The 24844-nt window shown below is 51.4% G+C and overlaps 1 protein-coding gene across 2 annotated transcripts in view; it reads right to left on the bottom strand.

Annotated features, from left to right (window-relative positions):
• LOC137429670 (cadherin-13) overlaps window positions 1–24844 on the bottom strand; it is an 89925-nt gene that overhangs the window by 27952 nt on the left and 37129 nt on the right. Inside the window, exons 2-3 of one of the 2 annotated variants that reach the window (XM_068119786.2) lie at window positions 4588–4698; window positions 1379–1528 (exon numbers count right to left, since the gene is read on the bottom strand). In XM_068119786.2, coding sequence (XP_067975887.2) covers window positions 1379–1528; window positions 4588–4698 — 261 coding nt within the window. Of the gene's footprint in view, window positions 1–1378; window positions 1529–4583; window positions 4699–24844 lie in introns of both variants that reach the window. The other variant, XM_068119787.2, reaches the window with a different exon arrangement.

The following is a 24844-nucleotide window of genomic DNA, read 5'->3' as shown; positions in this document are numbered from 1 at the left end:
AAATGGTCATAATGCGGGTTCAATTGCTAACTAGTATGATGCATTAACATGGAGCAGTCAGTCTCTTTGCTAATATATGAGATAAACTCTTTCGGTATCAGACACTAATATAAAAAAAAACCACCTTTAGAGGCCATTTTTCCCCGCAAGCGGGGGTTGGCCTTTTTCGGGAACTGTGGTTGTTGTTGTTTTTCGGTCCCCTTTTTGAAGCAATGTTTTACGGCCGGATGCCCTTCCTGACGCCAACCCTTTTTGCCGCCTTTAACGACAAGCAGGGAATTACCAGTGAACTGGTACTCAATTTGCCGACCTCGGAAGGATGACAGGCTGAGTCAACCCCCCTGGCGTTAATTCAGCGATTAGACCGGGATTCGAACCCAGGATCCTAGGTTATCCTAGGATCCTAAGCCGGCACCCTAGCCGCTAGCCCAACACCACCAACACCACCCTAGACACTAATATGTGGAGAGTTAATCTATACCTATACGGCTATACACCTATATGAATGCAAGTTGCACGATTATGTCTGAACGGGGTAAGCGTCGTCAGCACAGCATGTATCATGCTGAATGATGCCTCATTTAAGAGCTTTTGGGACCGGACAGTGCATGCGTAGGCCTACAAATATCGATATTCACGCAATTTTCAGTGACATTAATTTTTGTGACGAGGTTGCGCACATGGGCGGTGTATAGGCTGATCACTGGTTCACACACCTACTAGAAGTAAAAAAGAAAAAAAGAAAGTGCAACTTCAAACTATTCGGTAAATTCTGTCCAACATATAATTTCCTTTTGTCCCATTTACTTCACTGAGAAACTTTAGCATTCTTAATAGTTAGTGACTATTAGTATTATGCAGACTTGTGGATGGGATGGTTGAGCACTTGAAGAAGAAGGAAGGAGGAGGAGAGGACATGGAATTGAGGTGGAGGAAGGGTAGAGAGGGGAAATCAATGCATCACTGAACTTGCTACCTTTTTTAATTTTTCTACAACAAAACGTTTAAAATAGCCCACTTTATGAAACATCCTGTCTATCTACATTTGTGAACTAAGCTATCAGAGTGAGCTGATCTTTGAGGTGTCATCTACAAAGCCACAGTGGAGCTTTGTTTGTGGTACTGTTTGTTTCCATTTGTTTGTAAAACATCTACTCGTTTTATAAGAAAATAAATAAAAACACTTGCTGTTTACCCAGCATGGATGAGCCTTTTGTAGACCTACTGGGTGATTCACTGAAATGTAATGCTGAAGCTCCCTGATTCAGGCAGAATAAATTATGGAGATGAGAGGCTGGTTTGTGCCAGTACCATGAAATTCCAGGGTAACATTGAGGGAATGATGTGGAGTTTAAGATATTGAGCAAACGAAACATGCCTGCCCAATGTGGTATGGAAATGGTCCACGTAGATTCTCAGAAACAAACATGTCGGAGGCGAAGATCATTTTATCGGATCTCAGGAACACTCCACTGTCTGGCAGCCTTGGCCTGTGGGAAGGTGGTGTGCTGGCTTCTACCACACCATCCTAGGGGTTCGGATTTGAGTGAGGATAAGATTTGTAGTTATAAGTCAAGATAGTAACCAGGGATGGGAAGATGACAAACAAACCAGAGAAATCGAGGAACAAACAGGAAGACCTCATGCAGATTACAATACTTGCAAAATCTACCACTCCCCAAAATATAAAGTTGCCATGGATACATGAAATTGTCCATTTCATTAATGTTAAAATTGATGATCTTAATCAAAGCTCAGGTCAATTGGATTAAAATTAATGATTTTTCAGATGTAAATTGATATTAGAAATTTGACCTTGAGTTAACCTTTTGACCTCAAATACAGTGTAGTTAGTTTCCCAATTCAGTGATGCACTATGCAATTGCTGTTTAATTTGCAAGTTAAAAGGATGAAAATTGATGATTTTTCAGACGAAAATTGGTGATTTTAAAAGTTTGACCTTGAGTTGACCTTTAACCTTTTGACCCCCAAAAATAGTTGGTTTTCCAATTCAGTGATGTACAATGCAATTGCTCTTTAACTTTCAGGTTAATCGAATCAAAATTGATGATTTTTCAGATGAAAATTGGTGATTTTAAAAGTTTGACCTTTGACCTTTTGACCCTAAAAATAGTTGGCTTTCCAATTCAGTGATGTACAATGCAATTGCTCTTTAACTTTCAGGTTAATCGAATGAAAATTGATGATTTTTCAGATGTAAATTGATATTAGAAATTTGACCTTGAGTTAACCTTTTGACCTCAAAAACAGTGTAGTTAGTTTCCCAATTCAATGATGCACTATGCAATTGCTGTTTCATTTGCAAGTTAAAAGGATGAAAATTGACGATTTTTCAGACGAAAATTGGTGATTTTAAAAGTTTGACCTTGAGTTGACCTTTAACCTTTTGACCCCCAAAATAGTTTGTTTTCCAATTCAGTGATGTACAATGCAATTGCTCTAACTTTCAGGTTAATCGAATGAAAATTGATGATTTTTCAGATGTAAATTGATATTAGAAATTTGACCTTGAGTTAACCTTTTGACCTCAAATACAGTGTAGTTAATTTCCCAATTCAGTGATGTACAATGCAATTGCTCTTTAACTTTCAGGTTAATCGAATGAAAATTGATGATTTTAGAAGCTTGACCTCGAGTTGATCTTTTCTTTGACCTTAAAAATAGTTAGTTTCCCAATTTAGTGAGGTATTATGCAATTGCTGTTTAATCACCAAGTCAATCAGATAATTGATGATTTTTCAGATGAAAATTGATAATTTTGGAAGTTTCACCTTGAGTTGACCATTTGACCTTAAAAATAGCAGGCTTCCCAATTTAGTGACTCAATATGCAAATGATGTTCAATTTTCAAGTCAATCGGATGAAAAATGACAATTTTAGAAATTTGACTTCAGGATGACCTTTGACCTCAAAGTCAATACGCTTCTTCCTTATGACGAACTCTACCATTTGGTAAAGTTTCTTGAAGATCGGTTTAAAATTGTGACCTGTTGGCGGTTGACAAACAGACAGAATAACGAATAAGACCAACCGATAATAACAATAATATGATAATAACACATGGAAAATCTTCGATTTTCGCCAGTAACAAATGAAACTAGAACGCCACTCAGTAGAGCGCATACTCCCGCCGTGGGTCAAGTTCGAATAGTACGATTTCACAAAAGTTTGAGGGAGTCGTTCAGTGACAACACAAGACAGACACTGCACAGATATATATTTAGAATATATAGCACATAATGTTTAAAAAAACAAGGCAATTTCACTTACATTTTCGGATTCAGCGTTCAATTCCATATAGATGAGTGTATTTTGAGGCATGTGTGACTTCAAATAAAATTGTAAGCTAGGAAAAACGTTCGTTTCATTCCTTAGGGATACAACATGTAAAACTGGCCCAAACGTCAAAACAAAACTCGCTCATTTTAAGTCGTACAAGCTAATGCGACCCCTCATTCTTCTGGGAAGAATCCCGTGCACATGCTTGTCACACTTATAAGTCACCTAAGTCTTTATAAGTTCATCAAATACTGACACCGCGATTGACATTCGCTGAGGTAAATGTTGATATCTCTTCTGAGGTAAAAAAAAAAAAACGTTTAAAGCATTATACGTATCAAACGATACATTTTATAAAACGGGGAAAACTAATACACACTTTGGTGATTTTAAAATGACAGAATATGTCTATTAGAAAGAAAAAAAAAGAACCTTGAAGATGACGCTGCTAACAAAATACACCGCTCTAACGCATAACCACGAGTTTAAACTACATTTACAACAAATATGAAAACTATTTTCATATCACAATGTTAAATATAGAATATATGGAAGATAATGTTAAAAAAAAAATTGCGACCACTCATTTATTTACACATACCTCCCCCAACCTTCATACTCACTCATTTATGCGACCAATTAGTGTATGCTGAATTCGACTAACCCGGTTCCCAAGCCGAATTTTGAGTTTTTGACCTAATTAGCATAAACAAAATGGCCGCCAAATTGCCATTTTTGGACAATTTCTTTGAACAAGCATTCATGTATGTAGGCCCTACATGCAGCTCTATGTGTTATGCCTCTGAACGATGACAGGCTGAGTCAACCCACCCGGTGTTGGTTCAACAGCACAATAGGGGCTCGAACTCAAGACCCTAAGAACTCAAGCCGGCCACCTTAACCGTTAAGCCAACACCTGGCTTGGTGTCATGAATAAGAAGCCACCATTGCACTCTCCTCTAAACCTGACCTAATGAAGACATTATTGGGAGCAGGGGTCGTGCTTGTTACAAAATTGAGAAAAAAAAGTTAGGATTAATTGAGATGTAAGGTGGTGAACCTGTGAATGAGTCTAATATTACAGTTGAATGTCATTGGTGGATTTTTGGGAAGGGGTTAAAATTTTGTTTTATGGAATTTTTGGCTCGTGGAGGAGCAAAGTGGCAAAGGGCAGCAAGGACATCACATGGAGTGGATGTGGCAGAAAGAAAAGGTGCCAGAGGGCGTGGACGGTGTTAGTGAGAGAAGAGAGCACTTGTTCATCCAAACCACAACCCCATTACCAACCACGCCTGCTTCATCCTCAAGTTCCACTGTGATTGGCTCTTCTGAAAAGGCATCTTGGCTGCATAAAGCACCATCTGCACACGGGGCAGCTGTGTCCGACAGGCATGGGACCTAGATGGAAATAAGAATGGAAAGGAGTTATAGTTATCTTTTCAGTTACCATCTTTAAGAAAACAACAACGAGTGCAATACCCTCCATACGCATCTTGCTCTGCAACTGTAAACTTGTGAAACTTACTCCTATCTCCTCCAACCCTCTTGTCCCTTTGTTACTATTTGCATCTTCCACACTTTTTTGTATGCAAGGTCGAGGCTCATGGAAGAGCTACAGCACAAAGGAAAGAGGGGAACACCAACAGCTCTTCCACTTGTTTGCCTTTCCTTTCATTACCTCCGCCACCAAAGGTGGATGGAGGTTATATTTACACCCCTGTCCGTTTGTCTCTCCGGTTGTGAACAAAATATCTCAAAAAGTTGTCGACGGATTCAGACGAAACTTGGTGGACCGGTTGGGTGTGTGACAAGGACGATTCGATTCGATTTTGGTGATGATCTGAATATGGATTCGGATATGAGAATTATTTAAATATTTAGTGATTCTTCACCATTGGGAGACGGGGCCAAAAACGATACATAGCAGGATATCTCAAAACGTTGTGGACGAACATGAACGAAACTTGTTGGAGAGGTTGTGTGTTTGACAAGGAAGAATCGATTCAATTTTGGTGAAGATCCGGATCCAGCTAGTAGTAAAGCGCGGTGTTACGCGCGCTGTTTGTAAACAAGGAGGAAGCGGACAACGCGGTAATTTGTAAAAGTCTTTATTCAAGAGCTCACTGTAACACAACTCTCAGGGCTGCGCGCCCCGTGTATATCGTGAGGCCACGCCTCTCTCCCGGGCGTGGCCCACCCCCACTCGGTGTGCGGGGTGATGTCACCACGTCAGTGCTTTCGTGTCTGCCACACGCGCCCCCCCAGAATCCCCGCGCACCTGAAGGGCCAGTTTGCGGGGCAAACGGATGACCCGGCCGAAGCGCCCCCTGGTGACTGGCGGCGTCCGGGATGCAGGGATGCCATCTGGGATGCCTCTGGCTGCCCCTGGGATGGGTGCAGGACCGGGGGGCGGCGTGGCGGCAGGGCTGGGCGGTGCCGGGGGTCCGCCCGCAGGGGGGCGGCCCCGACGCGGGGGTCGGGCCACTGGTGGTGGATGGTCCACGTCGAGGTGGGCCGGCTTGAGGCGGTCCACAGAAACGCGGTCAGGAGTACCGCCGATGTCCAGGGTGAAGTGCTTCACCCCGGTCTCCAGCACGCGGAAAGGCCCGTCGTACGGGGGCCGCAGTGGTGTCCGGTGGGCATCGTGGCGGACGAAGACGTACTCCGCCGTGCAAAGCTCCGGGGCGACGTGCGTCGGTGGGTGCCCGTGGCGTGCCGTTGGCACCGGGGCGAACCTCTGGGCGGTCTCCTGCAGAGCGGAGCGCTGCTGTGCCACGGACCATGGAGTCGGGGAGGAACTCGCCCGGCACCCGCAGCGGTTGCCCGAAGACCAACTCCGCCGCGGATGCGCGCAGGTCCTCCTTGGGCGCCGTCCGGAGGCCCAGCAGGACCCAGGGGAGCCTGTCGACCCAGCCGCCGTCGCGGAGGGTGGCCCGGAGCGCAGCCTTCAATGAGCGGTGAAATCGCTCACACAGGCCGTTAGCCTGGGGGTGGTAGGCCGTGGTTCGGTGCAGCCGGACCCCGAGCCCCTGCGCGACCGCCCCCCAGAGCTCCGAGGTGAACTGGGGGCCGTGGTCGGACGAGATGTCTGAGGGGGCGCCGAACCGGGCGACCCAGGTGGCGATGAAAGCCTGCGCGACGTCCGCCGCCATCGTCGACGCCAAGGGCACGGCCTCCGGCCACCGGGTGGTGCGGTCCACCATGGTGAGGACGTGGGTGAAACCCCGCGAGGGGGGCAGAGGTCCCACCAGGTCCACGTGGACGTGGTCAAACCGGCGTTCCGGCACCATAAACGGGGCCAACGGGGCCTGGGTGTGCCGGGGCACCTTGGCGCGCTGGCACGCGAGGCACGTCCTGGCCCAGCCGCGGACGGCCTTCCGGAGGCCATGCCAGACGAATTTGTCGGCGATCAACCTTTGGGAGGCCCTCGCGCCCGGGTGGGACAGGCCGTGGATGGCGTCAAACACCTGGCGCTGCCAGCCCGCGGGCACGATAGGGCGAGGCCGCCCGAGGGAGACGTCGCCCAAGAGGGCCGTGCCCGCGCCGTCGAACGGCACCTCGGTGACGCGGAGGCCCGTGACGGTGGTCCGCAAGGCCTGGACGTCGGGGTCAGCGGCCTGGTCTGCTGCCATCCGGGCATAGTCGATGCCGAGGTGGACTGCGTGGGCGACGGCCCGGGAAAGGCAATCCGCCACCGGGTTGTCCTTCCCTGCGACGTGCCGGATGTCCGTCGTGTACTCGGACACGGCCGAGAGGTGACGCTGCTGCCGGGCCGACCACGGCTCGGTGACCTTGCCCATCGCGAAGACCAGCGGCTTGTGGTCGACGAAGGCCGTGAACGCACGGCCCTCGAGCAGATGGCGGAAGTGCCTGACCGCCAAGTGAAGCCTGAGCAACTCGCGGTCGAAGGTACTGTAACGGCGTTCGGGCGGGCGAAGCTGCCGGCTAAAGAACTCCAGCGGTTGCCAAGCTCCACGCACCCATTGCTCGTGCACCGCGCCCATCGCGTAGTCCGAGGCGTCGGTGGTGAGGGCGATCGGCGCATCGGGCGCTGGGTGCGCGAGCATGGTGGCGTTAGCCAAGGCGAGCTTCGCGCCCGTGAACGCCGCGTCCATCTGCTCGGTCCAGGTGACGTCGCCTTTGCCCGGCTTACCTCGGAGAGCTTCGTGCAGGGGGCGCAGGAGCTGGGCGATACGGTGCAGGAACCGATGGTAAAAGTTAACCATGCCCAGGAACTCCTGCAGCCCCCTGATCGTGCGGGGGCGCGGAAACCCCTTCACCGCCTCCACCTTGGCCGGCAGGGGGGCGGCTCCATGCCTGGTGATGCGGTGCCCCAGAAAATCGAGTTCGGCGACGCCGAACCGGCACTTTGCGGGGTTCACAATCAGGCCATGCTGGCCCAGGCGTTCGAAGAGCGTGCGGAGGTGGTGTAGGTGCTCTTTGCGGGACGCGCTGGCGATGAGGATATCGTCCAGGTAGACGTATACAAAATCCAAGTCGCGCAGGACGCTGTCCATCAGCTGCTGGAACGCCTGAGCCGCATTCTTCAGACCGAAGGGCATCCGCAGGAATTCGAAGAGTCCAAACGGCGTGATGACCGCCGTCTTCGGGACGTCCTCCGGCCTGACGGGGACCTGATGGTAACCGCGTATGAGGTCCACCTTCGAGAAGAAGGACATGCCCGCCAAACGGGCGGAAAAGTCCTGAATGTGGGGGACGGGGTAGCGGTCGGGGGTGGTGGCGTCATTGAGACGGCAATAGTCCCCGCACGGTCGCCATCCCCCGCCGGGCTTCGGCACGATGTGCAGCGGCGACGCCCAAGCACTCTCCGAGCGCCGAACGATGCCGAGTCACTCCAGGGTAGCGAACTCTGCTTTTGCTACCGCCAGTTTCGTCGGCTCGAGGCGGCGTGCCCGGGCGTAGACCGGTGGCCCGACGGTGGGGATGTGATGGGCCAACCCGTGCTTGACGGCCCCCGGCGAGAAGGTGGGCCGCGTAAGGGCCGGGAAGCCGGCGAGGAGGTGGGTGAATTCGTCCGCTGCCGGAAGCGTACAGATCAACGTGGCCGGAACCGAACCGTTCAGCAAGCCGCTTGGCGAGCCGCTCGGTGAGCCGCTCAGTGGGCTGCTCGACGAGCTGGGCAGCGCACAAGCGAGCGAGCTGAACGTCTCGGCCTGGACAAGACGTCTGTGCTTTACGTCGACCAGGAGCCCATTTGCGCACAGGAAGTCCGCGCCAAGCAATGCCATGGGCACGTCGGCGGTGACGAACGACCATCGGAAAACCTGCCCTCCGAACCGCAGAGAGAGGCAGCGTTTTCCGTACGTACAGATGGGCGTCCCGTTTGTGGCAAGCAGCGCGGGCCCCCCGCCCGCGGCGTGCTTGTCCGACGTACCGGCAGGAACGACACTCACCTGCGCTCCTGTGTCGCACAGGTAACGGCACCCGGATAAGGTGTCCGTGATGAACAGCAGGCTGTTCGAACGGCCGGCGCTCATTGCCACTATCGAGCGCCGGCCCGGGCATTTCCCGACCTGTTGAAGGAGCATGGCGGAATGACACTGTCGAGCCTCGTGGCCGAACTTGGCGTGGAACCAGCACCAGGTGGTGGAGCTGGAGGAGTGCGGCTGGCTCCGCCAGGCCGGCGGAGTTGGCGGTGTTCCCCGTGGTGGCGGTTTTCGCCGCGGCAGTGGGCGGGGCGTGGCGGCGACCACGAGATGCGTATCAGCATGCTGCGTATGCTGTGTAAGCTGATGCTGTGGATCAGCATCATCAGCAGCATCAGCCTCGAGGTCCGTGACGGCCGCACCGACTCTCGCCCGCGTGTCTGAAGCCGCGAAGTACCTGTCCGCCGCGGCGGCCAATGCTCGGGGTTCCGTTAGCACGGTCCCGGCCAACGCGAGGCGTACCTGTGCTGGAAGTTGGCGACGGAAAAGCGCCCGGAATAGAGAACCAGGGGCTTCGTCGCCCAACAGTGACAGCATATGGTCCATTCGGACCGACGGGCACGTGTCGCCGAGCTCGGGGAGATCCAGGAGGCGGTCGGCCCGTGCGTCCTCTGTGAGGCCGAACGTGGCTAGGAGCAGCCGCTTGAGTGCCTCGTACTTGTGGCCGTCCGGTGGGTGGCGAAGGACGGACACAACTCGATCGGCCGTGCCGGGCCCGAGGGAGGCGACGACGTGGCAGTAGCGCGTGTCGTCGTGGGTGAGGCGCCGAAGTTGAAACTGGGCTTCGGCTTGGATGAACCAAACTTCGGCCTGGGCCTCCCAAAATTCGGGAAGTTTAATCGACATCGCGTTGTTGGCCATGGCAATGGCGTCGTGTTTGGAAGGATCGCTACGGCAGATCCAACGTCGAGGGTCACCAGTAAAGCGCGGTGTTACGCGCGCTGTTTGTAAACAAGGAGGAAGCGGACAACGCGGTAATTTGTAAGAGTCTTTATTCAAGAGCTCACTGTAACACTGAACTCTCAGGGCTGCGCGCCCCGTGTATATCGTGAGGCCACGCCTCTCTCCCGGGCGTGGCCCACCCCCACTCGGTGTGCGGGGTGATGTCACCACGTCAGTGCTTTCGTGTCCGCCACAGTAGAATCTTTAAAGTGATTCTTCACCATTGAGTGATATGGCCATTGGCCAACCAAGCTGAGGTTTGCCCTCGACTGAGTGCCGTTCAAGTTCGCTTTTATTTTCCCCCTTAATGTTGTTTGTTCTTTTAATCTAGCACCACCGACTTCCTCCTCCACCCCTTTTCACCTGCATACACAATAAACAGGTGGTCCTCATTTGGGCAATTAGATTGAAACCACTTATTTAATTTGCAGAACGTGTTTAACCAAGTTCTGCATAATTCTAAATCTAAATCACAATTCTTCCTCACTACATGCTCTAAATTCTCATTCATTCCACCCCTCCTCCATCGTTCTTAAACGGATCTCTGACTTGAAAATCACAATAAACCCAATTTGTTATAAATGTTCGTCTTTCATTAATCATCCACTTTCTAAACTCCCGCCTTGCCTCTCCCCTCCAAATCTCTTCGCTTGCCCCTCCCCTCCTAAACTCCCCCCTTGCCGCTCCCCTCCTAAACCCCCCAACCCCTCCCCTTCAGATCTCCCCACCTACCATCCCTCTCCAATTCTCCCCCCTCCCACCTCCTTCTCAAAGCTGCCTCCTCCCGACTTCCCTTCTATCTCATACCTCCCCCTCCCCCAACCTTCTACTTTCCTCTACCACCCCTCAAAGAACCCCATCACTGTGCCTCATCCCATCACCATCAAACCTTTCGTTCTCATCCTTCCCTTTCTTGTAACTCTTCTGTAATCTCTGACACACTATCAACTGCTCTTCCTACCTCCCCCTCTCATCCTTCATCTGACCATACCCCTCCCCTGTCCTGCACCCAATGCTCCCCCTCTCTACTCATTAACGATATGGACCTCAAACATCCGGGGCTTTCGCTCAAACCTGATTGATCTCTCCATTCAGGTTGCTTCTGACAATCCAGACTTGATCTGCTTAACAGAGACTTTCCTCCTTCAAGATGTCTCTGATTCCTTAATATCTCTTCCTGGTTACTCCCTCCTCCGGTATGATAGACCTGAGCCTCGTCCTGGTGGTGGGGTGGCTATCTTTATCAAAAACTCTCTTCCTCACTCTCCTTGCACTGCCCTCTCTCCTCCTCACCCCCAGGAGTACCTCTGGCTACGGCTTCCTCTCCACTCCCACCTTTTGTTCATATGTGTTCTGTGCCGTCCCCCAAACAGTGATGACTCCATCTACATTTCACTGTCTGACAACATGGACCAACTTCTATCCACTCATCCGAACTCTCTCTTCCTCATATGTGGCGACTTCAACTGTCATCATGCCAGCTGGCTGGGTGTGGGTTCCTCTCTCACCAGCCATGGCACCTCAGCAAAGGACTTCTGCGACTCATTGGGACTGACACAATCTGTCAATTTCCCATCCCGGATCTCAGTCAATGGAGTATCTTCTCTTCTCGACTTGATTATGACAAACTTCCCTGCAAATGTCTGCTGCTCTTCTTCTGCTCCAATCGGTTCTTCCGATCATGTGCTTGTTAAAGTGGACATCTCTCTGGCCGTTCTCAGAGAGCCTCCTCAGCGCCGACGAGTGGTATTTCACTCAGGCCGACTGGCATGGGCTGCAAGCAGCCATCAATCATCTGGACTGGTCTCCCATCTCTACTGCCTCTGACATAAATTCTTCTTGGGAATTCTTCCAAAGCAAACTGCTCTCTCTCATGCACAGATTTATCCCATCTTGTCTTCAGTTGTCTTACCCTTCCTCCCGTCCATGGTACACTGAATCTTGTGGTGAGGCAGTTGCCCTGAAACAACTTGCCTTTGCCTCTTGGAAGGCAAATCCAACTGAAGGCAATCTCAGTTCCTTCCACCAAGCTGGGAACAAGTGTGTGTCTACCCTCAGGAGTGCCAGGAAGCACTATCCCTCCACACTCAAGAATGAACTCTCAAACCTGTCTCCTTCCTCCAAATCCTGGTGGCATCTGGTCAAATCCGTTTCTGGTGTTTGTTCCCCCTCCATCCCCCTCCCTCACCTCAAATGGCTACACAGTTGACACCACAGGTGACAAAGCCGAATGCCTCAACTCTGTGTTTGCCTCAAAATCTTGTGTCCCAACCCCATCTCTCTCTGTTCCCACCTTACCCAGTCGAACCCAACTGCTCCTGGACCCTGGGTCCTTCTCTCCTGACAAGGTGGAAACGTTTTTGTCAAACCTCGACTCTGATTCTGCAACTGGACCAGACGGCATCAGCCCACCGGTCCTAAAATCCTGCTCTTCCGCTCTGTCTCACCCTCTCTCTGTTCTTTTCACCCTCTCTTTTGCTCAAGGTCATCTGCCAGCATCTTGGAAATCAGCAAACATTAGCGCTTTACACAAAAAATGTGCAAAAACAGATCCTTGCAACTACAGACCAATTAGCCTGCTCCCAATTATCAGCAAAGTCATGGAATCCATCATTGCTTCGGATATCAAATCCTTCCTCGTCTCCAATGGCTTGATCTCCGATCATCAATTTGGATTCAGGCCAGGTCATTCTACTCTGTACATGTTGTTTCTGCTGTCTCAACAATGGATGGAGGTCCTCAATGCCAAACTGGAAATCAGAGCTGTCTCCATTGACATATCACGTGCCTTCAATACGGTCTGGCACCCAGCTCTGCTCACCAAACTCTCCTCCTATGGTATCCATGGAAATCTCCACGCTTGGCTTGCGGACTTCTTCTCTGGTCATAGTCAACGTGTGGCCCTGAATGGATTTCTCTCATCGCCTCTTCCTGTTCTGGCTGGAGTTCCCCAAGGTAGTGTTCTGGGCCGTGTGCTTTTTCTGGTCTTCATCAACGATCTCTCCGACTCTGGAAAATCCTCTCTATCTCTTTGTTGATGACTACACTCTCTGCCGCTCCATTCCTCATCCCTCAGAACGGCAGCCTGCAGCCTCCTCACTCTCTGCAGACCTGGACAAAATCACAGACTGGTCAAACAAGTGGAACATGTCTTTCAATCCTGACAAATCTCACACTCTTACTTTGTCTCTCCGAAAAGACCGACTGGAAAACCCTCCCATCTGCTTTCTCAACAATCCTCTCCAAGATGTTCTGTCGCTCAAGCTTTTGGGTCTCACTATCTGCCATGATCTTTCTTGGGAAAACCACATTTCCAAGCTGGCCTCCAAAGCCAGTCGCTGACTGGGCATCCTCCATTGTGCGAAGTCCTTCCTTGGCACACCTGAGCTCCTCACCACATACAAGGCTTTTATCCGCAGCTCAATAGCATACTGTTCCCCCCCTCTGGGCCGGTGCTCCTGCCTCACACCTAGCTCGGCTTCACGCTGTTGAAGCCAAAGCATTCAGAATCATTGGAATCTCCTGCGATGACGCTAACTCCGAGGACCTTTCACTCACTCACCGCAGGCATGTTGGTGGTCTTTCTGTCTTCTACCTACTCCTCTCTGGCCTTGCTCCCCCAGCTCTCTCTCTGTGCTCTGTCCCCCAAATATTCCTACAGGTCGCACAAGATCTGCCAGCAACCCTCTTATGGTTAAACTGCCAAAATCTAGGCTCTCTGCTCACCTTCACTCTTTCATTCCCCTTTTCTCCCGCCTCTGGAACAAACTCCCCCACTCCTTTCAATCCCACTCCTCCCTCCAGGTGTTTAAAACAGCTGTTCACCACCATCTCTTATCTTCCCCCATCCAAAACCTTGATCTTTTCTACCCCTGCTAATTCACCCCTGATACACGTTTTCGAAATTCCAATTTCTTTCCTGGAAGTCCTTGCAGTGTCCATATGTTTTATACCTCTCCCACCTCCCCCCAAGCCCTCTCGCTCCCACAGTTCTCTCGATGTCCCCACTCTCAAATGTTGTGTTTGTGTCCTTCCCCCTCTCTCCCATCTTGTCTACCGCTCCCCTTATTTTGTGTTGAATGTGTCGGTTTGACTTTTTGTGTGATTAATTAATGTTAGCTCTTTCACGAGCCTCGATCTTGTATACAAAAAAAACAACAAAAAAAAACAAAAAAACCACTCCAAAAGCTTATCCCTTTTTCTTCCAGCTTTTTGGGAAACTGTTGTTCTCATGTAAAGCTCAACCAAACTAAACACTGACCGAATGAACCCACAAATCAAGAGTCCCACCCCACACCTCCTCCCCACACCTCCATGGGGGAAAATGCAAAGACAATTGGAGAGACAATCTTAGTTGAAAAGTGCTGCAGTCCAAAACTTCGAGCAATTAGCTTGATGGTCCCAATGCATAAACGAACGAACGAACAACACGCAAACTTTCTTCTTTATATGTTGGATAGCAGACACTTTGAGTGGGTCAAGTTTGTGCATTACTTGCTGAAAAAGAGCATAGTCTGTGTTTTGCAAGAAGACTTCAGATGTTTGGTTAGTGTGCGCTTAAAAGGTTATAAATGGTCGAAAGAGTACATTCCAATAGTAGTTAGTGTCTCAAGAGTAAAAAGGGTCTAATCTCTCAAGCAATTAAAAAGGGTCTAAAAGGTGTAAGTGATCTAAAGCTCTAAATGGTCAAAGGTCCAAGCTGTCTAATCTGTCTGAAGGGTGTGAGGGGTCTAAATGGTGTTAAGGTTTAAGGGGTCCAAAGTGGCTTCAGGGGTGTAAAGGTCGAAACGTTCTCGGGGTCTTAATGTTCTTCAAGGCCTTAAAAGGGTATTTGAGGTCTTAAAGGGTCTACGGGGTCTAATTTCTGAAGCATGTAAAGAGGATCTTAGGGGTCTTTAAAAGCTGAGTTGGTGGATGAAAATACCCTGAGGACAATTCCCGGGTCCGACTTGGTGTGTGTGACAAATTTGGTGCTTGTCGACCCAGGGGTCTTTGCAAAATACGCAAACAGACAGACAAAGACGACAAATTTTATTTATTAGATTGAGCTTCAATACGTTTGTCCAGGCCATAACATTTTTACCATTTCAGCTTTTGTCATAAAATCTTCAATTAACTATTATGACAATACGGAGAACAGAAATTAATAAAATGTACAATTTTTAACGTGTTTTTTCAAGTTTAGTTTGAGTACAAAGCTGACGTGAGCTTTGCATTTTGAGATGCTCCATGGTTTTGTTTCATGTCATGCACATTGTTGTTTAGACACTTAATGGAATTTGAACTGGTGTAATGTGAATGAGAACTGCCAAGCCAGCACTGGGACACACCATTCCATTCCTGGAAACCCAGCCAAGATCCTAAAATATCTCCCACTTTTACTGCACAAGACTTGCTTCAACCTTAACTGTAGCAACACCAACTCCCTAACCAGAGAACCACAACAATGTTATAACCACAATTCCTCCATCCTGCAACACTCGTTTGTCTAGCATATGTCTTGTCTCCAACTGTGAGCTAACTTACTGCTGTGAACCAAAGTCTGGTGTGGCTCTGAAGCATTTCGGCCCTTTTTGTTGAAACACTTTATAAGCACAGTCGCTCAAATTAAAGTTAATGGAATGATCGACAGGAACAAATAAAGGAACCATGCAGGATGCATGATAATTTAACAGCCACCATTGAAAGTCACAAGTTAGAACTTGAGATATACACTACATGGCGAAAAGTATGTGGACATCCGACCATCACACCCGTATGTGGTCGTCGAACATCTCATTCCAAAATCATGGGCATTATATGGAGTTGGTCCCCCAGCCCCCCCCCCCCCCCTCTGCTGATATAACAGCCTCCGCTCTTCTGGGAAGGCTTTCCACAAGTTGTTGGAACATTTCTGTGGGGATTTGCTTCCATTCAGCCACAAGAGCATTTGTGACGTCGGGCACTGATGTTGGGCGATTAGGCCTGGCTCGCAGTCAGCGTTCCAATTAATCCCAAAGGTGTTTGATGGGGTTGAGGTCAGGGCTCTGTGCAGGCCAGTCAAGTTCTTCCACACCGATCTCGACAAACCATTTCTGTATGGACCTCACTTTGTGCACGGGGGCATTGTCATGCTGAAACAGGAAAGGGCCTTCCACAAACTGTTCCCACAAAGTTGGAAGCACACATTCGTCTAGAATGTCATTGTATGCTGTCGCGTTAAGATTTCCCTTCACTGGAACTAAGGGGTCTAGCCCGAACCATGAAAAACAGCTCCAGACCATTATTGCTCCTCCACCAAACTTTGCAGTTGGCACGATGCATTCAGGCAGGTAGCATTCTCCTGGCACCCTCCAAACCCAGATTTGTCCGCCGGACTGCCAGATGGTGAAGCGTGATTCATCACTCCAGAGAACGCGTTTCCACTGTTCCAGAGTCCAATGGCGGCGACCTTTACACCACTCCAGACACTTGGCATTGCGCTTGGTGATATTAGGCTTGTGTGTGGCTGCTCGGCCATGAAAACCCATTTCATAAAGCTCCAGACGAACAGTTTTTGTGCTGACGTTGCTTTCAGAGGCAGTTTGGAACTCGCTAGTGAGTGTTGCAACTGAGGACAGACGATTTTTACGTGCTACGTACTTCAGCACTTGGCGGCCCCTTTCTGTGTGCTTCTATGGCCTACCACTTTGCGGCTGAGCTGTTGTTGCTCCTAGACGTTTCCACTTCACAATAACATCATTACAGTTGATCAGGGCAGCTCTATCAGGGCAGAAATTTGACGAACTGACTTCTTGGAAAGGTGGCATCCTATGCCGGTGCCCGTTGAACGTCACTGAGCTCTTCAGTACGGCCAATCCGGTTCTCATCTCCAAGCTTATGTGAAGGTTAGTTATTTGTTACTCATTCAAAAAGTTTGTGAGATAAAAAATTCGTCTTCACACATGGTTTCTTTTTCTACTGGGTTTTACACAAATTATTTCATGTGCAGCACATGGGTAGCATCATTGGTTGGGGCCATGGCTCTGCTGCTGATGCATTTTGTTTCCAACTTTAGCATTTAGGTTTCTGCTACATACAGTGCCTTCACCCTTTTCACATTTTGTTGTGTTGCAGCCTGAATTTAAAATAGATGAAATTGAGATTTTTTTTTGTCAGTGATCTACACATAATACCCCATAATGTCAAAGTGGAATTTTATTTTTAATATAATTTTTTTTACAAATTAGAAGAACTTGTAAAAAACATTTACAAATTTTTTACAAATTAGAATAATTGTGAGGAGGCATATATCTGGGGAAGGGTACAAAACAATTTCTACAGTGTTGAAAATTCCCAAGAGCACAGGGAGCTCCATCATTACGAAATAGAAAGAATATGGAACGACCCAGACTCTTTCTAGAGCTGACCGTCCGAACAAACTGAACAACCGGGCAAGAAGGACCTTGATCATGCAGGGAGGTGATCAAGAACACAATAACTACTCTGACAGAACTACAGAGTTCCTTGGCTGAGATGGGTGAGCTCGCCAGAAGGACAAGTCTTTGCAACACTTCACAAGTCTAAGGTTTATGGGAGAGTGGCCAGATGGAAGCCACTCCTGAGAAAAAGGCACATGAAAGACTCTGAAAGCACGAGGCAAAATATTCTGTGTTCTGATGAGACGGAAATGGAACTCTTTGGCCTGAATGCAAAGCACTACGTCTGGTGGAAGCACAGCTCCTCACCCATCTAACACCATCCCTACCGTGAAGCATGGTGATGGCAGCACCATGCTATGGGGATGCTTTTCAGCGGTCGGGACTGGGAGACTTGTAAGGATAGAGGGAACAACGAATGGAGCCAAATACATGCAAATGCTTGAGTTGAACCTGCTTCAGAGTGCAAAAGGCCTTAGACTGCAGCGAAGGTTTACATTCTAACAGGACAATGACCCCAAGCATACAGCCAAAGCAACACTGGAATGGCCTCAGAACAAGAATGTGAAAGTCCTTGAGTAGCCCAGCCAAAACCCAAACTTGAATCCCATTGAGAATCTGTGGAAATACTTCAAGATTGCTGTTCGTCGACGCTCCCCTTCCAACTTGACAGAGCCTGAGCAAATCTGCAAGGAAGAATGGGAGAAACTCCCCAAATACAGATGTGCAAAGTTGATAGAGACATATACTAGAACGCCACTCAGTAGAGCGCATACTCCCGCTGTGGGTCAAGTTGGAGCCCTATCTTCCAATGGTAAAAAAATCCTTCAAAAAATTCCTGGATCTGGAATAATATCCTGAGCTTCACCAAAAACTAATCACTTCTTCCTTATCCAAAGGGCAATCATCCCACCAACCTTTATCCAAATCCGTTCAGAACTTTTCCAGATATCTTGCTCACAAACACATGAACATATGAACACACATACGCACACACACACACATGGACGGACAGACACGATCGAATGCATTACTCCCTGGCGGGAGTAACAAGAAGACTCGAAGCTGTAATCACTGCCAAAGGTGTTTCTACGAAGTATTGACGACAATTCTACAAAGGGATTGAATAAGGAACTGCCTTTAGAGGCCATTTTCCCCTGCAGACTGGGGGTTGGCCTTTTTTTGGGCACCGTGGTCCCCTTTTTTTTAAGCAATGTTTTATGGCCGGATGCCCTTCCTGCCACCAACCCTGTTAGTCGCCTCTTGTGACACACAGGGAATTACCAGTGAGCTGATACTCAATTCGCCGACCTCAGAAGGGTGACAGGCTGAGGGAATCCCCCTGGCATTAATTCAGTGATTGACCGGGATTCAAACCCAGGATCCTAGGATCCCAAGCCGGCACCCTAACCGCTAAGCCAACACCAGGATTGAATGCTTGTGTAAATGAGATATTTCTGTATTTCATTTTAAAATATTTTGTAAAAAATGTCTGAAAAAAATAAGTTCTACTTTGACATAATGTGGGGTATAATGGAGCAAAATACATTAGATCCGTGACCTAATGTGACCACTGTAGATCAGTGACCAAAAAAATCTGAATTTCATCGATTTGAAATTCAGGCTCTAACACAACAAAATGTGAAAAAGTCAATGGGTGTGAATACTTTTTGAAGGTACTGCACACCTACTTCAACACAGCTAATAGTTAATTTGTCAATTGTCTGATTTAGTTTGGTGATTTCACTACAAAATTACAGGATGTTGTGCATGATTTTTTTTTTGTTTAATTGATACCGCAGGGGAATGGTCGAGCCCAAAAACCAAGAGGGGCCCCTGGATGAAAAAGCAAAAGATGGGGAAAATTAGGAGGGGGGAACCGCAGATGATTGGTCCATACTGAAAAATAAGAGGGGGAAAGTGGCTTAAGGGAGCTTTGCAGAAATATGAGCATTCCAGATGGTACAAACAGCGCAAAGTCATGGCCTCGGAAGGGCCTCCTGGAATTCCGTGCTCTCGTCGTGAGCTAGCAGGGAAGGGGACGCGAGATCATGCAACAGATGATGAGGCAACCTCCCAGGATGCTTCACCTGGGTCCGGGCATCTATCTTTCTGGCAGTAAGCCTGTAGGAACACAGACTCCAACAACACCTTTTAGCAGGGACTTCAGAACCAGAAATGCAATTTGTAAGGCAGAAAGAACACAACAACCACAACCCTCCCGCTCCCCAGCACTTCATCCTGCAACCTGCCCCAAGAGCTTGCTGGGAGCAGCCGAGCACCGAAATAAATCGGGAAAAGGGATTCAGAATGTACTAAGTCCCTCGAGATCCTGGAAGGAGAAAAACATGGGAGATCATGAAGTCGGTCGACTGGACTGGAAAGCGTCATTTTTTTGTGTGGGGGGTGAGTCTTGATCTCGGGTGTTTGTGCTGCTTTGAAGAACTGAAGTTCAGAAGAATTTGTTGATTTGCATTCAAGACTTTATGTTGTAAATGCTTTCAAGTGTTTGTGTGTTTCGTGCGTTTGTACTTTCATGGCCGAACCGTAGCCCCTATCGGCCCTACATTCTGGTTGTAGGTATTTCAGAAGGTGGCCAAGGTTTTGAGCCACCACACATTGGCCTTGACGTCCGGTTTGAAGCCGTCAAAGGCCGCTATAAGTGTATATTGGGATGTGAGGTCAGGCCTGCCGTTAGGCCGCAGGCAAAAGGTAACCACAATGTGGTCAATAACTTCATAGCTTTTCCATTTCCAACACGCCCTGAGACCACCGCCGCCAAAATTTCACCCAGCCGGGCAGCCCTAAATATACCCACAACCCACCTCGGGTAGGGCTAAGTATACCCACAGGCCACCTCGGGCGGTGCCGGCTAACCCCTGCTACCCCATAATATATATTACTCATAATATAACTATGGATGAAGAGATTAATCATTTCATTTTCTGAGCTGGTGTTGGGATAACGGTTAAGATGGCTGGCTTAAGATATTACCCAGCTAACACAACAACGTTGGGCCGACGTTGGAAAATAGACGTCGCAATTACAACCAATAGGCAACGTTAGGGCAACATTGGAAAAATAGACCGCAATTACAACCAATAGGCAACGTTAGGCCGACGTTGGAAAATAGACGTCGCAATTACAACCAATAGGCAACGTTAGGGCAACATTGGAAAAATAGACCGCAATTACAACCAATAGGCAACGTTAGGCCGACGTTGGAAAATAGACGTCGCAATTACAACCAATAGGCAACGTTAGGCCGACGTTGGAAAATAGACGTCGCAATTGCAACCAATAGGCAACGTTAGGCCGACGTTGGAAAATAGGCGTCGCGATTACAACCAATAGGCAACGTTAGAGCAACATTGGAAAAATAGACCGCAATTACAACCAATAGGCAACGTTAGGCCGACGTTGGAAAATAGACGTCGCAATTACAACCAATAGGCAACGTCAGGCCGACGTTGGAAAATAGACGTCGCAATTGCAACCAATAGGCAACGTTAGGCCGACGTTGGAAAATAGACGTCGCGATTACAACCAACAGGCAACGTTAGGCCGACGTTGGAAAATAGACGTCGCAATTGCAACCAATAGGCAACGTTAGGCCGACGTTGGAAAATAGACGTCGCAATTACAACCAATAGGCAACGTTACCCCGACGTCAACAATGCGCTTGCGACCAATTGACCAAATGCCAACGTTGGCCCAACGGTGTTGTGTTAGCTGGGTAGGGACTTGAGTTTGATCCCCTGTCGTGTGGACCAGGTGGGTTGACCCAGCCTGTTCATCCTTCCGATGTCGCCAGAATGAGCACCAGCTTACTGGAAACAGGGGTTACTGCATCAGCCGCACTCCCAGCAATGATGCAACCAACAGCCACAGGCTGCATATACGAAATAAAAATACTCATTTCATTTTCTGAAGAGATCACTCATTTCTGAATTCCGTCCTGTTTTTTCCTTCCCGGCTGCTCCTTCGTCCCTGTGTTGCTGTTCTATCCCATATTCAATGTTAAATGTTATACTGTGGCGGACACGAAAGCCCACTGGTGTGGTGACATCATTCCGCGCACCAAGTGGGTGGCGGCCATGCCCGAGGGGTAGGCGTGGCCTCAGGATATACACTGGGCGCGCAGCCCGGAGCGCGCCAGTGCTACAGTGACCTCTTGAGAATAAAGACTCTTTTGTTTAACCGCGTTGTCCGCTTCCTCCTTGGTAGCAAGTAAGCGCGCGTAGCACCGCACTTTAATTGGTGACCTCCGACGTTCTGGTCAGCCGTCGCTGACCACCCGACATGGCAACCAACGCGGTAGCAATGAAGCTCCCCGAGTTCTGGGAAGCTCAGGCGGAGATCTGGTTCCTGCAGGCCGAAGCACAGTTCAGGCTTCGACGCATCACGGCGGACGAGACACGCTACTGCCACGTGGTCGCCTCCCTCGGGGCCGGCGCACCCGCCCGCGTCGTGTCGGTCCTGAGGAACCCACCGGCCCATGACAGGTACGGGGCGATCAAGCCTCTCCTCCTCGCCACGTTCGGCCTCACCGTGGACGCACGGGCCGATCGCCTCTTGGACCTCCCCGAGCTCGGTGACACGCGACCGTCGGTCCGAATGGACCATATGCTGTCGCTCATGGGCGACGAAACCCCGAACGCTCTATTCCAGGCGTTATTTCGATGCCAGCTGCCAGCACAAGTCCGCCTCGCGTTGGCCGGTTCCGCGACAACGGAACCCCGTGCGTCCGCGGCCGAGGCCGACAAGTACTACGCGGCTTTGGACACACGGGCGAGTTTCGGTGCGGCCATAGCGGCTCCCGAGCCCGAACCTCCTGCGGGTGCCCACCCCTGCTCCGAGGGGCGCCTCGTGGCGGCCGTCACGCCCCGCCCACCACCACCGCGGAAACCACGGCCTCCGGCTTCGCCGCAAACCTGGTGCCATTTCCACGCTAGGTTCGGCCACGAGGCTCAGCAATGTCGCCCGCCGTGCTCATTCGGCAGGTCGGGAAATGCCCGGGCCGGCCCTCGGTAGTGGCACTGAGCGCCGGCCGATTAAACAGCCTCCTATACATAACGGACACCTTATCCGGGCGCCGTTACCTGTGCGACACGGGAGCGCAGGTGAGTGTCGTTCCCGCTGGTATGTCCGACAAGCAGTCCGCGGGCCGGGGCCCCGCGCTGCTTGCCGCCAACGGTACGCCCATTCGCACGTACAGAAAACGCTGCCTTTCTCTGCAGTTCGGAAGGCAGGTTTTCCGATGGTCGTTCGTCACTGCCGACGTGCCTATGGCACTGCTCGGCGCAGACTTCCTCTGTGCCAATGGCCTGTTGGTTGACGTCAAGCACAGAAGGCTTGTCCAGGCTGAGACGTTCAGCTCGCTTACGTGCGCGTTGCCCGCCTCGTTGAGCAGCTCACTGAGCGGCTCATCGAGTGGCTCGCCGAGCGGCTTGCTGAGCGGTTCCGTTCCGGCCAGGTTCATCTGCACGCTTCCGGCAGCGAACGAATTCACCCGCCTCCTCGCGGGTTTCCCGGCCCTCACGAGGCCCACCTTCTCAGCGGGGACCATCAAGCACGGGGTGGAACATCACATCCCCACCGCCGGGCCACCAGTCTACGCCCGGGCACGCCGCCTCGAGCCGACCAAGCTCGCCGTAGCTAAAGCGGAGTTTGCGACGCTGGAGCGGCTCGGCATCGTGCGGTGCTCCGAGAGCGCATGGGTGTCGTCGCTCCACATCGTGCCCAAGCCCGGCGGGGGATGGCGACTGTGCGGGGACTACCGCCGTCTCAACGACGCCACCACCCCCGACCGCTACCCCGTCCCCCATATTCAGGACTTTTCCGCCCGCTTGGCGAATATGTCCTTCTTCTCGAAGGTGGACCTCATACGCGGTTACCACCAGGTACCTGTCAGGCCGGAGGACATCCCGAAGATGGCTGTCATCACGCCGTTCGGTCTTTTCGAAATTCTTCGGATGCCCTTCGGTTTGAAGAATGCGGCTCAGGCGTTCCAGCGCCTCATGGACAGCGTCTTGCGCGACTTGGATTTTGTGTACGTATACCTGGACGACATCCTTGTCGCCAGCGCGTCCCGCGAAGAGCACCTACACCATCTCCGCATGCTCTTCGAACGTCTGGGCCAGCACGGCCTGATCGTGAACCCCGCCAAGTGCCGGTTCGGTGTCGCCGAAATCGACTTTTTGGGGCACCGCGTCACCAGGCACGGGGCCGTCCCCCTACCGGCCAAGGTGGAGGTGGTGAAGGGGTTTCCGCACCCCCGCACAATCAGGGGGCTCCAGGAGTTCCTGGGCATGGTAAACTTTTACCATCGGTTCCTGCCCCGCATCGCCCAGCTCCTGCGCCCCCTGCACGAGGCCCTCAGAGGGAAGCCGGGCAAAGGTGAAGTCACCTGGACCGAGCAGATGTACGCGGCATTCGTGGGCGCGAAGCTCGCCTTGGCTAACGCCACCATGCTCGCGCACCCGGCGCCCGATGCACCAATCGCCCTCACCACCGACGCCTCGGACTACACGGTGGGCACGGTGCACGAGCAATGGGTGCGTGGAGCTTGGCAACCGCTGGCGTTCTTCAGCCGGCAGCTTCGCCCGCCCGAACGCCGGTACAGTACCTTCGACCGCGAGTTGCTCGGGCTCCACCTGGCGGTCAGGCACTTCCGCCATCTGCTCGAGGGCCGTGCGTTCACGGCCTTCGTCGACCACAAGCCACTGGTGTTCACGATGGGCAAGGTCGCCGAGCCGTGGTCGGCCCGGCAGCAGCGTCACCTCTCGGCCGTGTCCGAATACACGATGGACATCCGGCACGTTGCGGGGAAGGACAACCCGGTGGCGGATTGCCTTTCCCGGTCCATTGCCCACGCGGTCCACCTCGGCATCGACTATGCCCGGATGGCGGCGGACCAGGCCGCCGACCCCGACGTCCAGGCCTTGCGGACCGCCGTTACGGGCCTCCGCATCACCGAGGTGCCGTTCAACGGCGCGGGCACGGCCCTCTGGTGCGACGTCTCCCTCGGGCGGCCTCGCCCCATCGTGCCCGTGGGCTGGCAGCGCCGGATTTTCGACTCCATCCACGGCCTGTCCCACCCGGGCATGAGGGCCTCCCAGAGGTTGATCGCCGACAAGTTTGTCTGGCATGGCCTCCGGAAGGCCGTCCGCGGCTGGGCCAGGACGTGCCTCGCGTGCCAGCGCGCGAAGGTGCACCGACACACCCAGGCCCCATTGGCCCCGTTTGCGGTGCCGGAACGTCGGTTTGACCAGGTTCACGTGGACCTGGTGGCACCTCTGCCCCCCTCGCGGGGTTTCACCCATGTCCTGACCATGATGGACCGCACCACCCGGTGGCCGGAGGCCGTGCCTTTGGCGTCAACGACGGCGGCGGACGTCGCGCAGACGTTCATCGCCACTTGGGTCGCCCGGTTCGGCACCCCCTCGGACATCTCGTCCGACCGCGGCCCCCAGTTCACCTCGGAGCTCTGGGGGGCGGTCGCGCGGGGGCTCAGGGTCCAGCTGCACCGCACCACGGCCTACCACCCCCAGGCTAACAGCCTGTGCGAGCGGTTCCACCGCTCGTTGAAGGCCGCGCTCCGGGCCACCCTCCGCGACGGCGGCTGGGTCGACAGGCTTCCCTGGGTCCTGCTGGGCCTCCGGACGGCGCCAAAGGAGGACCTGCGTGCATCCGCGGCGGAGTTGGTCTTTGGACAACCGTTGCGGGTGCCGGGTGAGTTCCTCCCCGACCCCACGG

The sequence above is a fragment of the Myxine glutinosa genome, chromosome 6 (genome assembly GCF_964187855.1).
Source record: "Myxine glutinosa chromosome 6, kmMyxGlut1.1, whole genome shotgun sequence".
Lineage (NCBI taxonomy): Eukaryota > Metazoa > Chordata > Myxini > Myxiniformes > Myxinidae > Myxine > Myxine glutinosa.
This window is presented reverse-complemented; position numbering and strand designations above follow the sequence as displayed.